Source organism: Oryza glaberrima, chromosome 10 (genome assembly GCF_000147395.1).
Source record: "Oryza glaberrima chromosome 10, OglaRS2, whole genome shotgun sequence".
Classification (NCBI taxonomy): Eukaryota; Viridiplantae; Streptophyta; class Magnoliopsida; order Poales; family Poaceae; genus Oryza; species Oryza glaberrima.
This window is the reverse complement of record NC_068335.1, coordinates 19,455,839-19,469,522: the sequence shown is the minus strand read 5'-3', so window position 1 is coordinate 19,469,522 and position 13,684 is coordinate 19,455,839. Positions and strand designations below refer to the sequence as shown.

The following is a 13,684-nucleotide window of genomic DNA, read 5'->3' as shown; positions in this document are numbered from 1 at the left end:
TTTTTACAAATATAAAAAATGAAAAATTGTGCGTAAAGTAAAATTTTGAATAAGACGAGCGATCAAACGTTACAAGTAAAAACTTAAAATCCCTTATATTATAGGACGGATGGAGTAAGATGTTATTTCAGGGATTTTGCATTGGGATCTTTCTACTACCTTATTCAACTGTTCGGTTGCCACTTCGATAGATACAGTTTTAACTCGTCCCCCCAAAAAATACAATTTCGTGATGTGTACAGGCCACACACCTCAATCTTCAAATTCGTACTACTACACAGCCAACCAAACGATAATAAACTTCTGGCACACCAACCAAATAACGAATGAATTTCAATTACATGGGCATGTAAATAATGCAGGAATTCGTCAACCACTTACCCATCCCGATCACCCTCCACCACATCAATACACAATCACCAGAGAAGTCCAAACAGTTTCAAACCACCACAAAAAGAAAGAAGATCAAAAGAGACGATACAAAACGAAAGAAATCCTTTTGTCCGGCTACGCCTTGCGTCGCGCCCGCGCGGCCATCTTTGACCCGCGCGGGGCGCGCCGCGCACCACACCACATCACACCGCACACCACACCGATCCCGACCAAATCCCCCGCACGCCGTCTCATCTCGTCTCGTCGCCCCCCCATAAAAACCTCGCGATTTCTCTCCCTCTCTCTCTCTCTCTCTCTCTCTCTCTCCCGTCTCGCGGAAGCGAACAAACCGACGCGACCGAATCAAAACGCACAACCGCACGAGTCCACACCCACCTAGGGGGGAGGGGAGAGGAGGGGAGAGGGGGGCGATGACGCCGCGGGAGGGCGGCGGCGGTGGCGGAGGCGGCGTGGTGGGGTTGGTAGCGTACGCGGCGCTGGCGGTGGTGGCGCTGCGGGTGGTGCTGTCGTACAAGTCGGTGGCGCACGCGGTGCGGAGGATGTGGCGGTGGGCGGACGAGTGGGCGCAGGCGTACCAGTACTACGAGGTGCCGCGGTTCGGCGGCGGCGGCGGCGAGGGGGTGGAGAATCCGCTGTTCAGGAAGGCGGCGGCGTACGTGGCGGCGCTGCCGTCGCTGGAGGACGCGGACGCGGCGTGCGTGCTGTCGTCGGCGTGCAAGACCAACGACTTCTCGCTGCAGCTCGGGCCGGGGCACACGGCGCACGACGCGTTCCTCGGCGCCCGCCTCGCGTGGACCAACGCCGGGCCGGCGGGCGACGGCGGCGGCGGCCGCGAGCGCCTGGTGTTGCGTGTGCGTCGACATGACAGGACGCGTGTGCTGCGCCCGTACCTGCAGCATGTCGAGTCGGTCGCCGACGAGATGGAGCTCCGCCGGCGCGAGCTGAGGCTGTACGCGAACACCGGCGGCGATGGCGCCCCCTCGCCGAAGTGGACGTCGGCGCCGTTCACCCACCCGGCCACGCTGGAGACGGTGGCCATGGACCCGGAGCTCAAGGCCCGCGTCCGCGCCGACCTGGAGAGCTTCCTCAAGGGCAGGGCGTACTACCATCGGCTCGGTCGCGCGTGGCGCCGGAGCTACCTGCTCTACGGCCCGTCCGGCACCGGGAAGTCCACGTTCGCCGCGGCGATGGCGAGGTTCTTGGGGTACGACGTCTACGACATCGACATGTCCCGCGGCGGCTGCGACGACCTCCGCGCGCTGCTCCTGGAGACCACCCCGCGGTCGCTCATCCTCGTGGAGGACCTGGACCGGTATCTCCGCGGCGGCGGCGATGGGGAGACGTCCGCCGCGAGGACGTCGAGGATGCTCAGCTTCATGGACGGGCTCTCGTCGTGCTGCGGCGAGGAGCGCGTCATGGTGTTCACCATGAGCGGCGACAAGGACGGCGTGGACCCGGCCATCCTGCGGCCGGGGAGGCTGGACGTGCACATCCACTTCACCATGTGCGACTTCGAGGGGTTCAAGACTCTGGCCAGCAACTACCTCGGCCTCAAGGACCACAAGCTGTACCCGCAGGTGGAGGAGGGCTTCCACGCCGCCGGCGCGCGCCTCAGCCCCGCCGAGCTCGGCGAGATCATGCTCGCCAACCGCGGGTCCCCGAGCCGCGCGCTCCGCACGGTCATCAACGCGCTGCAGCACGTGGCGCCGGCCCCGGCGCCGCCGCAGCAGCAGCCCCGGGCGAGCTCCGCGTCGCGGCCGCCGCCCAGGCTGACCGCGAGATGGTCCGGTCACCTCGACGAGGCAAGCGCGGCGGACGCAAGCGCGGCCAACCAATCGCCGGGCGGCGGCGGCGGCGGGGGATTCGGGAAGGACGCGCCGATGAGGGAGTTCAAGAAGCTCTACGGGCTGATCAAGATCAGGAGCCGCAAGGACGGCGGCGTCGTTCCCGTCGACGACACGGCGTCGGCGAACGGCCGGGGCAGTGACGTCAGCGCCGATAAGGACCGGTGATAAATTAAAGAAAAACATTTTGCACTTGCCCTCTTCTTCTTCTTGTGTATCTTCGCACTTGATCACGGTTGTTTTAAATTTGTTGTTCTTCTCATTTGTAATTTGGGGGCTGTACATTGTAGTGTAGTAGCCAATTGCGAAAGGATGGCTCAAACTCAAATTCAATGCACTTGGAGTGGCAAAAACAAATCAAAAACATTCGAAACTACTGCTTGCCTGCCTGTTCCGCATATGAAGTTAGAACACACAGATAGTCCACATGCGGAATTGCACGTTTGGCGTCCAAATTACACCTGAGTTTATGTTGACATTTGGCAGCATCGTAACAGTATATCTCAATTACTAGTCAATTAGTACTACTGTATGCTCGGTAGCTCACCAATCAGCATAGCCAGTGTTTGAACTATCTGTCAGGTGTCGAGCAATGCTCATGCTCTTACAGCGATCACTGATGAAAATGGAGTAGCGAGTGCTGTAGTACTGCTGGAGTGCTGGTCCTAGGATTGATCGTTAGCACGGTAGCTGCTGTCTAACCACGAAATGCACTATGTCCAGCGCAGTTTTGCACTATGCATCAGCATCAGTACCAACCATTTTTTTTTTGTCAGGTTTGCTGCTAATCTGGACCACCACCACTGGTCCCGGCCGTCGCCGGCCGGCCGGCGGCAACCCTCGAGACTTTCGCCGGCGATCGCGTTTGGGCAGGCTATGTGTGCCTCTGAATGTGGGCCATTCCGTTCGTGTTTTCCTTTGTTTCATCTAACTCCTATGATTGATTGATCCTACACAAAGGAAAGCAAGTACAGGCTCCAACTAATTGTCCATTGTGGTTGCAACTTTCCAATCAGTCTTGCTTTCAGGTGTTAAACTTGTGTTCGTTTGCAGCTTAATCTAAACCAAAAATAAAATTTATAGGATATCTGTTTTGAACAGGGGAATTTAAAATGAAGGGTTCGACAATATATTGCTCGCACTTTTCTTCAGAAATTCATGTGTACTAGAGGTTAAAGTTCAGTGCATTAACTGGAAAAGTTTGTGTTAGTGCATAGCTGGGAAGAGCTTGCAATTAGTGTTAAACAATGTGATCAAAGAATGATTCATCAGGCACTTCTGTTTAGCATCTAGTGATGATGATGATGATTAGCCGATTAGGGGTATAGTTTTATGCAACCTAATGATGGATTAAGCTCACTGCCGTTTGGGAACTAACCTAAGCTCCCGATCTGATGATTGAGTCGGGCGCGGCGGTGCTGCTTTTATTAACAAGTTTATTTTTAACAAAATTTGTCTAGTTGGATACATCAGCTAGTTTTTTTTTAACAACTTTATTGAGGAATTTATTTATGTCGTTCACAAGCTTGTGCACGGCACAGCTAGCGCCTGGTGTGTACATTGTGAGTTAGGACCAGCCAGCCACTGCACAGGTGTCCTTCTGTTGTTCCAGCCTTTTTTGCTGGTAAGGAATTTGTTTCATGTTTGATGAACTGTGTGGAGGTTGGAAAAGGGATGACAGGCTCACACGATGCATGCACAAAGACACACCATCCATCGGTGTATCCGTGAGATTTGGAATGTGCTAACTTTATGCCGGTTTTAAACTTCAGCATTGGTAGAGTTTAGCAGATTTAAAGGAGATTAAAAGGACAATATTTTACTAAAGTACGCTTTTATGTGATCTAGTATCCATTATCTTTCAAAATTGTGGTGTGACAAGTCCAAGGAGGACTAAAATTTACTTAACTCCGTTTATTTTATATTATAAGTTATTTTGATTTTTTTTCTAGCCAAACCCCTTTTAAGTTTAATCAAATTCATAAAAGAATATAACAATATTTTCAACACAAAACAAATATATTATCAAAATTTAATTTGTATTTACTAAAACTAATTTGACGTACTAGATGTTGCTAAATTTTTTTTATAAATTTGATCAAACATAAAAAGTTTGACTATGAAAACTTAAAACGACTTATAATATTACATGGTATATGAAACGGATGGAGTATTTACCAGGGTTTACGATTTAGACAATCCCTTCCATTTTGGGCACCGGCGGAATTCGGAATTTCATCCGGTGGAAAACTGGTAAATTTTGAACAAATTTCATAAACCAAAATTTGAATACAAATACCATGAGTTTACTGACAAGTTCTCGAAAACCGGTCGGTTTTGGTGAAATTCCTATCGAAATCATCGAAATTTCGATAAGTAAGTGTTTTCCTTTTTTTAATTCCGGTCGGTTTTGGCCCATGTAAGTGTTTTACTTTTTTTAATTCTTTATTCTTTTCTTTACTAATGTAAGTTTCAGTAAATACACACAATACATCATTTTTTTCGAAAATTTATATCCCAATAGATTCTATGAATATCATAGTATTTATAAGATTTTATTTGATTTTTTCTTTTTTATCAATTCAAATTTGAATTTGGATGAAACTTCTCGAAATCTCATATGGTTTCTACTTTCGAGCCTCGTCGAAACGTCGAAATTTCGCGAAATCCGGTCTGATTTTGTCGAAATCATAAACCCTGATATTTACACCCCAAATCGTAACCTCATACGCATGCCTTAAGGTTTTTTTAACATGGGTTTTTGTGCTGCTTTTTAAGGAAAAAAATGCTTCTTAAGAACTCATCGCTTCATTAGTTGTGTGCCTTATGGTAGAGGCAGGAAAGTAAAATATTTAAATTATCTAAAAGAATAAAAAATACAAGATTTCCCATAAAATTCTTTCATTATGAAACAGGTCTAATATTACTAATCGCAGCTGTGTCAAAGCCGTTTTTTTTTTTTGAGGGAATCAAAGCCGGTTTGTTGCCGTGAAACGCAAGAGTTGTTGGCGGAAGGGTTTTATCTTGAAGGAAGAAGAAAAGATCACTCAGCTCGTTGCTAGCCTTTCGGGGAACCTTTGCCATGATGAGCAAACAAAGTCTCCTGTCCTAACTCGAAGTCCGTGATTTGATGGCTACTTCTGCTTGCTAAAGATGCCAACAATGTGGCTTAGCGGCGGGACAGCGTGCTCCGGTTTGTGTCACGTTTTGTTAGGCTTTTGGTTTAAGCTCATCACTATCTTCTCCTCCCTGTTGCTTCGGTGTTCCCATGTCGGAGAAGGATTAATTTTGGGCTCGCTTGGAAAGTGAAAGGCAGATATTATGAGATTTTTCTATGTGATTCATGAAAGTATACGTGTTCTTGTTTTGATGAAATACTAAACCATCAAAGGTAGTAAATGAGAAAGTTTTTCCTATTTCGCACATAAATAGTCGAGACAATTATGTATAGTTGTTTTTTCCCTAATATACTACTACTACTAGAAATTTAGGCCTCATCATTTCGCTTATGTTTATACTTATTAGCTCAAATTTAAATTTTCAACTTTAAATGTAAAATTAATTTAGAGGTTTTTCAACGAAATTTATTTTTCAGTTTTTATTTTTAGATTGCTAAGAACATGTATATAAAGTTTTATTAACAAGTTATTTTTCATTTATAAATATACCGTTTGACTTATTCCATAAAAATACTAAAAGATGAGGCCGATAAATTGGTTGTTGTACGCTCTGCAATGCAGATGAGCGTATTTAAGCCTGGTCTTTGTTGACTCTGCTTACTTTCAAGATGTTCAATCTCTGTGCACGGTCCGCACTGTACTATTGACTGCAGAGATCAGCAATGTACGGGCGTGTGTACCTACAGTTCCCTCTGCTCTGGTCGCCGCAGCTTTGTTCGGAGATGAGATGATGGCTGTGAGCAGCAGGAGGCCACAGACACAGGGCCCCGGCTCGCATCATTGCATTCCTCGGCTGCCTCAAACTGCGTGGGCAGCCGGGCATTGCAAGTGCAACCCCCACTGGAGCGGTTGAAATTATAAGCACATAATAATTTAATTTATTCTATAAATAAATTATAACATTGCAGATGTAAACTAGATTGAACACATCATTAGATCTACACATGTAAACTAAGCAGTAAAATATGAACAGATCAAATATGCGCAACATGTCGAACACGTACCGAGGTGGCGGAAAGACCGGTTGCTCGACAAGAACTACTCACGGTTGCGAGCGTCGACGAAGGCGCGAAGCACGCGAGCGGAGAGGAAGGCGAGCCGTCGCGGACGAACAGGGAGCAATCGCGCGAAGCGCTTCTCAAAAACCTTATTGCCGCCTTCTCCCGGTGCAGGATGTCGAAGGCAGAGGTTCCGGAGACCTGCTCTCCCGATCGTCGGTGCACGCCGGCGAGCGGGATGGAGTAGTCTACGAGCGACGGCGCAGCACAGAGTAGGAGACAAACCCTAGATTGATTTCGCATGTGTTGCGTGAAGGCGACGGCTCAGTTTATATAGAGATAGGTCGCTTGATCAGGGCGCCCGCACGATCTCAACTCCGTGTAACTGAATCGGATAAGTCGCGCGTAACCTATCCGGACTCCATGCCGTTTTCACGCACCGGATTTTGCCGTTTTCACGCACCGGATTTTTCGGAATGTTTTCAAAACAAAACAAATCCGAATTTCCCGCAGCAAAACAAAACTGCAAAAGGAGGCTGCATCTGCGCAAGGGTGAGGAGCCTGCATCAGCCAATTTTGCGGACCATTCAACGTGTATGTCATGTGCACGGCAGCCAAAATTTTACGGACCATTCGAGCCAATTTTGCGAACCATTCGATGCGTACGTCGTGCACACGCGCCGCCTGCCAGGCAACGCGTGGTGAGCGCGCGTGTGTTTCCCCTCTTCTCTCCACCACACATGCTTCAAGTGGCTAGGAGGGCATCCTCCCTTTTAAGGAGGTTCTCCTCTCCTAGAATAAGTAAGTGGTACTAAACTCTACATGCATGCCATTCTCATGAGGTGGACTTTTATGATTTTTTAAAGAATTAATATTTAAATGGGCCTTAGCCCTTCTATTAATTCCAACCGGACCTGTGCACGCGTCACGCATCCTGAAACGAGGCGAACCAGGACGGCGCCTATCTCCCTCGGCACGGCGCGCGCGGGGATCCACCGGTGGATTCCACGGGAAATCGCACGCGACGTCCCCGTTTTTTTTTTCTCGCGATCCGGCGCCCGGGCGCGGGGCATGCGGTGCCAGGCCCTGATCGGTGGCGACGCGGCATGACGCGCGTCATGCGCGCTTCCCACAGTGACGACGACGTTGGGCTGCACCGTGCGCGCGGTATCATCGTCGCGGCTTGATTCCTTCCTTGGCGCTGCGCTGCTGTTGAGGTGTCACCACGCGCGCGGCACGGCGCTGCGGTCCACTCCACGCGATGACGGTGAGCGAGATGTTGCGGTACTGCGGTTACGTGGTCCAGGCCTGGACGATTTTATTCCCGTACTGTCGGGAGATATCGGGTCATGGGCGTACCATACGATACATTCAGGGCAGTAGGATGAAATGGTACTAGGGCATCGGAACAAGAACCGAATCAAGCAAACATAGAACAATAATCTTATAATCGAATCAAGCAAATGTACAGGTTGTTTGTTGATTTCATTTCATTTCATTTATTTACAGAGGATGGTACTGCACAAGGCAAGGGGATGATGGTTTTGTCGGTGTAAGTGCAGTGCAGCACAGGGCCCCGGGCTCACATCATTGCATTCCTTTGCTCTGGGAACCTGATGAAACTGAGAGCAAGTTTAATAGTAGTATAGCTAACTAATAGCTCAAATTCATCTATAGACAATCTAGTAGCTCATTCATACAATAGTTATATACTACACTATTAATACCTGGTCCCACCTGTCATACACACACTATGTCTTGGAGTCCGTGCTACAGCTGGTTACAAATCTATAGCCCGCTGCTCTTCTCTCACCTCATTTATCTCCTTAAAATATGTTTATAGCTGGCTATATTGTACTCCCTCTGTTCTAAAAAAAGATAAACCATGGGTTTCCGTGCTAATATTTAACTGTCCGTCTTATATGAAATTTTTTTATAATTAGTATTTTCATTGTTGTTAAATGATAAAACATGATTAATATTTTATGCGTGACTTATCTTTTTAATTTTTTTTATAATTTTTTTAAATAAAACGGACGGTCAAATGTTGGACACGAAAATCAGGTTTTGTCTTATTTTTGAGAGGGAGCACCTGCTCTAAGCGAGCTGGCCTGTATAGCTCACATCATATGCCCTTTCTTGGCGTCTTCCCTGGCCTGATGCGTCACGCCCTCACGCGTGCTGGCCTGAGGCCTGAGGCCCCAGGCTCGCGTCACGCCTGTATTTCTCCGGAAATTCGACACGAGACGTCCCCGTTTTTCTGACGATCCGCGCGGTCTGCGGCTCTGCGCCTCCGCCTACCGTTGGCGAGTGAGTGGCGATGCGCGTCATGGGACGTCGGGCTGCATCGTTGGCGCGCCGGTGCTCGGTCCTTCCAAAAAAAATATATTAATTTCTGTGAACGACCTTTGAACAAATGATTGTCCAAATTTGATTTCAGAAGTTTTTTTTGAACGGAGTATAGCTTGATGCAGCTGAGCTGATACTTTCCTTTAGGGCGGAGCTAGAATATACGAAGGATGCTCAGGAATCCGATAAAAAAATTATAGTTATAGGCTTATAGCTCATATCTATTTTTATCATGTGTGCATCTTTTTAATACAAACTTATAAGTTTAAACTCAATTTAAAATAAAATAAATTAAGTTACACCTTCTATATTTCATACTCCATTCCGTTTTAGCTTCGTCTTGGCGCCGTTGCAGACATGCAGTGCAGGTGTCACACCGCGCGGGTGCGGTCCACTCCAGCCGTGAGCTGAGTCGTTGCGGTGCCGTTTCGCACTACGTACGATACGTGGTGGTCCTTGATGATGGATGGTGACATGGTGTTGTTACGTGCGCGCGAGTGATTTTATTCCCATATTGTCGGGAGATATATATGCTATGCTTTTTTTTTATAACTAGATATGTATGCTATGCCATCGACAAGCTATGTTACTGCTAAAGCATCGGAGCAAGTCGGGAACAGGAAACAAATTAGGCAAATCGTATACGCAGGTGGTGGTTGATTCATTTCGTCTACAAAGAATAGTACTGTGTGCACGGATATACAGTACTCCTATATGGCATAACCTCATAAGTAGTGCGTGCTAGTACTACTAAGTACTCGGTGACACACGACACGACACAGCAACCCTCTGCTGGATGGTTTGGACTTTGGAGACACGAGGGCGGTGGGTGGTGATAAACAATGCTCCCAGACGTACGTACGCCGTCGACACTGATACGCGGCATATTCACCGGGAATATTTCCGGTACATTATCATGTTGTGTGTCCAACTGCCCAAGTGCACGCATGCGCTACGTAGTTGCGTACACTAGTTGTTGAACCATCCATCGCCCACACCAATCCTGAGTACCCCGTCGTCGCCGTCGACTACGTAGCTGGCCGCTGGCGTTAGAAGACTTGCCATTTGTTAACTCTCCAGGCTACCGGAAGACAGGATGCCTGGGGCTCGGCAGCTCACCTAACATACTTTCAAATCGGCTGTATCTTTTTTTTTTTTTAAAAAAAAACGGAGTAGTACTCTGTTGAAATCGAAAATCATTTCGCTCCAAGTAGTAGTAACAAACAAGGATACCCGTCAATTTTAATCATCAACACACAATCACTCTGCTTAAGGAGTGCATGTAATTCTGGCAATCCATTTTGGTGACCAAACGGTTGAGATCCAACCAGGTTTTGTGCTAATCTGGACTTCTGTTCTGGAGGGCCCAACTTGCATCCAACTACGAGAGGCCCGTGACGTTTCGGATCCATGGGCCTGAACAGGGCCCATCTAATTGGAATTCCAGTCCAGTCCAGTCCACGAAGGCTCCACCCCCTCCGAGTCCGCGGCTTGCGGGTCGTCGCGGCGGCAAAGCCGAGAGAGGGTGGCGGTGGCGCCATGGATGGGCAGCGGGAGGAGCCGCAGCACGCGGGGCGGCGGCGGCGGCAGCCGGAGCCCGGGAAGAACCTCATCAAGATCCCTTCCTACCAGGAGGTGTTCGGGAGTGGCGCCTCATCCTCCGCCGCGCCGCCCTCCTACAACCCTCCGCCCACCACCGCCGCCTCCTCCTCCTCCTCCTCCTCGTCGTTTTCGCAGGCCTTCTCCTTCCTCAAATCCACCGAGTTCTACTCCCCGCCACCGCCGCCACCACAGACGACCACCCCAAGGTACTCTCCTCTTATCTCCCTCGATTTCTTTCTGTGACGCCTCGCCTCCTGATTCTGAGTTCGGTTTCTTCCCGCAGACCGCCTCAGGCTAGCTCAGCTGCTCAGGCGCCAAAGAACGCCATTCTTGTGAGCCATAGGCAGGTAACCGTATGCGATTATTGCCATCGCACCTTGAATCGGCTCTCTTTTATTTTTCTTGTTTGGAGATTGATTTTCCCCACTTTCTGTGGGGAATTTCGTGCCTTTTGGGCAGAAAGGGAATCCCTTACTGAAGCACATCAGGAACGCGAGGTGGACGTACGCCGATATAGTGCCGGACTACGTGCTCGGGCAATCGTCATGCGCACTGTACATAAGGTTTTTAACTTACCCCCCTCTCTAGCTTTGCTCCTGTGAGTATATCTGTGTGGCAGTAATTCGAACAGAGAGTGACATTAGATTAGTATGTGTTTCTAAGGGAAGCATTTGTCGATTGCCTCTTTTGCTGCCAGGGAAGACGAGTAGATGAATGCGCGCAGCATAAACTTTGTTGAAAAAAAATATTCAATGTTGTAGCTCTAGACTCTAGTCTGTTGCACTGTGAACTGTAATCATAGCTACTCCTTAAACCTTCTCAGGGAAAGGAGCTATGCCGCACAATAATTATGCATGAGATCATGGCATTTCTTGATTCTTACTATGTGTTTTGTGCTGTGGTGGATTCAGTCTCCGGTACCATCTTCTACACCCTGACTACTTGTATTATCGGATAAGAGAGTTGCAGAAGAATTTCAAGCTCCGCGTCATTTTGTGCCATATTGATGTTGTAAGTTTCAATCACTTGACAATCTTGATTTATCCGTGGACATGCTTTTGGAGAAATGTGCAAAAGAAGTTTAGTGATCTTAACGTTTATGAATTTATTGCTTAGGAAGATGTCGTCAAACCTTTACATGAAGTTACAAGAACATCACTGCTACATGACTGCACCCTCTTGTGTGGATGGAGGTAATACTCTGTAACGTTTTTTTTTTTCTTGCTCTTTCGCTCAATTTGGAGTACTTATATACTGTTCTGTCAGTTCACTGTAATTTTGAATGATTTTCTAGATCACCATGTCTTGTTCATTGTTCTATATTGTCTCTGAAGAACCAGGATTTTGTATGACTCAATGGGACCGCTTGTCAAACATTTTATCTAGAAATTTTAAATTCAGGAATAGATGCGCACATGAGTTAGCTATTGAAAAATAGGCTCTAATGGCTCTTTCATCATGTGAATTGGAGAATTTTGTATTAACGAACTAACAATAATGTACTCATATGGATGCCAATGTTTATGAACATGTTATGTGATCACACTACTTTCTCCTATAGCCTGGAGGAGTGTGGTCGGTACTTGGAGACCATTAAAGTGTACGAAAACAAGTCAGCTGACAGCATTCGTGAACATATGGATAATGACTATTTATCAAGGGTATGCATGTACTCACTCAACTTCAAACTAGATACTATGGAGTACATCTGATTATCTCATTTTGAACAATTGGTGAAGCGTTGAGCTACTATGGATAAGTTATCAGAAAATTTTCCCCACAACTAACTCAATTGTTTGACTGTTCTGTTATGATTAATCTCTATATAGATGGTGATCATTTAATTGATACTGCTCATTTTAAGTTTTGGATATGGTTTTGCAGTTGACGCATGCTCTTACATCCATTCGGCATGTTAACAAGACAGATGTTGTGACGCTTGGCTCATCTTTTGGGGTAAGCTGGATGAAGATGCCCTAATATGGCATGCTTACATTGTATAGTATACTTGTTTGGTAGCAAGTTCTATTTTGCGAGACTGAAAAAATAGGGCTCCCCACAGAAGATGCACGATATAAGCTAAATGTGCCTTTGTTCTTATATTTACAGTCACTTTCACAAGTTATGAATGCTTCTATGGAAGAACTAGCTCGATGCCCAGGAATTGGTGAGCGGAAGGTACTACCTTTTAGATCTCAGTTTTCTGTTGTTATCATTCATTGGAAATATTTCTTTGTGACCTACATGTTGGTTATTCCTTTGGAGAGAAACTATGGAAGCACACTTCTTGTAGTCTTGTTTATATTGCTTCGCCGTTATCCTTCATTCAATGTTGGTGTCCTTTGTCATGTTTTGTTCAATTAATGTTAGACATTATTCAATTATTATAGGTAAAACGACTTCATGACACTTTCCACGAGCCATTCAAACGGGTTTCCAGCCGCCCAAACATTGTAGTGCCTGACACTCCTGACAGAGAGAAGGCGTCAGGTCAACCTTCATCGACAAATGATGGTGCACAGGATGCTGTGGAGAAGCCAGACGCATCCGTGAACAAGAAGAGTTCTAATGTAAGATCAGCCCTTACTGAAGCCTTTGCCAAGTATTCAGAAAAGATACGCAACCAGAATCGTGATTCAACAAATGTGGCTGGTGAAGGTACTAGCAAGTCAACTATGGGAGATGAAAAAGACCAATAATTAGATTAGGGGTAGCTTGGTAGGAGGTCCATGACAGTTGAGAACAAAAGGAGTAAGAAGAAACTAGCTGAGATTCAATTGACATATAAAGCAACCAGTTCAACTAAAGGAAGTAGCTTACGGACTTAAGGCTGCTAGGGACTCTGGGGCCAGAAGATGCTTTTCCCGCATTCCTGTTTATGCAGATCAGACGAGAAGGGCTATCTCTTTACTAGAATCCGATGTGATAGAAGGAGCAGCTCTAGCTTAAGCCTAAGTTGATCCTTACTGTTCAAGATGTCTACAACACAGTAAGGTAGGCGAAGCTACTAGTTTACTTGCTTGAAAAAGGCAACCTTAGCTGATTCACATTACCTCTTGTTATTTCAATCCTTCCATGTCCCCATCAAAGCAGCTACAATGAGTAAGGAAGTTAGCAGATGAAAAATACCAATAATTAGATTAGCGGTAACTTGGTAGGAGGTCCATGACAGTCCAAAATGCTGAGTTCAAATGTTATGTCCCCGGTTTGGTAATGGTTGTTGTAGCTGCAGCTTTTTCTGTATTTTTCCGTGTAATTTGCTCCAAAGAGAGACAGGAACACCGCCAATTTTATTAGCAAGGATGAGTTTCAAAACATG

General features: G+C 46.8%; 2 protein-coding genes across 2 annotated transcripts; both read left to right on the top strand.

The window, feature by feature from the left end:
• Positions 1-585: 585 nt before the first annotated feature.
• On the top strand, positions 586-2,621 carry LOC127785713 (AAA-ATPase At2g46620-like). The gene has a single exon (XM_052313112.1). The coding sequence runs from the start codon at positions 804-806 to the stop codon at positions 2,403-2,405; it is 1,602 nt and encodes a 533-aa protein (XP_052169072.1). The 5' UTR covers positions 586-803; the 3' UTR covers positions 2,406-2,621.
• A 7,552-nt stretch (positions 2,622-10,173) lies between these two features.
• On the top strand, positions 10,174-13,682 carry LOC127786285 (DNA excision repair protein ERCC-1). The gene is made up of 9 exons (XM_052313628.1): positions 10,174-10,571; positions 10,649-10,712; positions 10,825-10,928; positions 11,277-11,376; positions 11,482-11,558; positions 11,927-12,026; positions 12,250-12,321; positions 12,475-12,543; positions 12,756-13,682. The coding sequence occupies exons 1-9, from the start codon at positions 10,174-10,176 to the stop codon at positions 13,062-13,064; spliced, it is 1,293 nt and encodes a 430-aa protein (XP_052169588.1). The 3' UTR covers positions 13,065-13,682.
• The last annotated feature ends 2 nt before the right edge of the window (positions 13,683-13,684 follow it).

Bases quoted from the DNA above. Each gene is read 5' to 3' on its own strand.
- LOC127785713 (XM_052313112.1), top strand. From the start codon at position 804: ATGACGCCGCGGGAGGGCGGCGGCGGTGGCGGAGGCGGCGTGGTGGGG.
- LOC127786285 (XM_052313628.1), top strand. From the start codon at position 10,174: ATGGGCCTGAACAGGGCCCATCTAATTGGAATTCCAGTCCAGTCCAGT. The intron at 10,929-11,276 runs GTTTTTAACTTA...TGGTGGATTCAG, and splicing joins TCATGCGCACTGTACATAAG to TCTCCGGTACCATCTTCTAC. The intron at 11,377-11,481 runs GTAAGTTTCAAT...TTTATTGCTTAG, and splicing joins TTTTGTGCCATATTGATGTT to GAAGATGTCGTCAAACCTTT.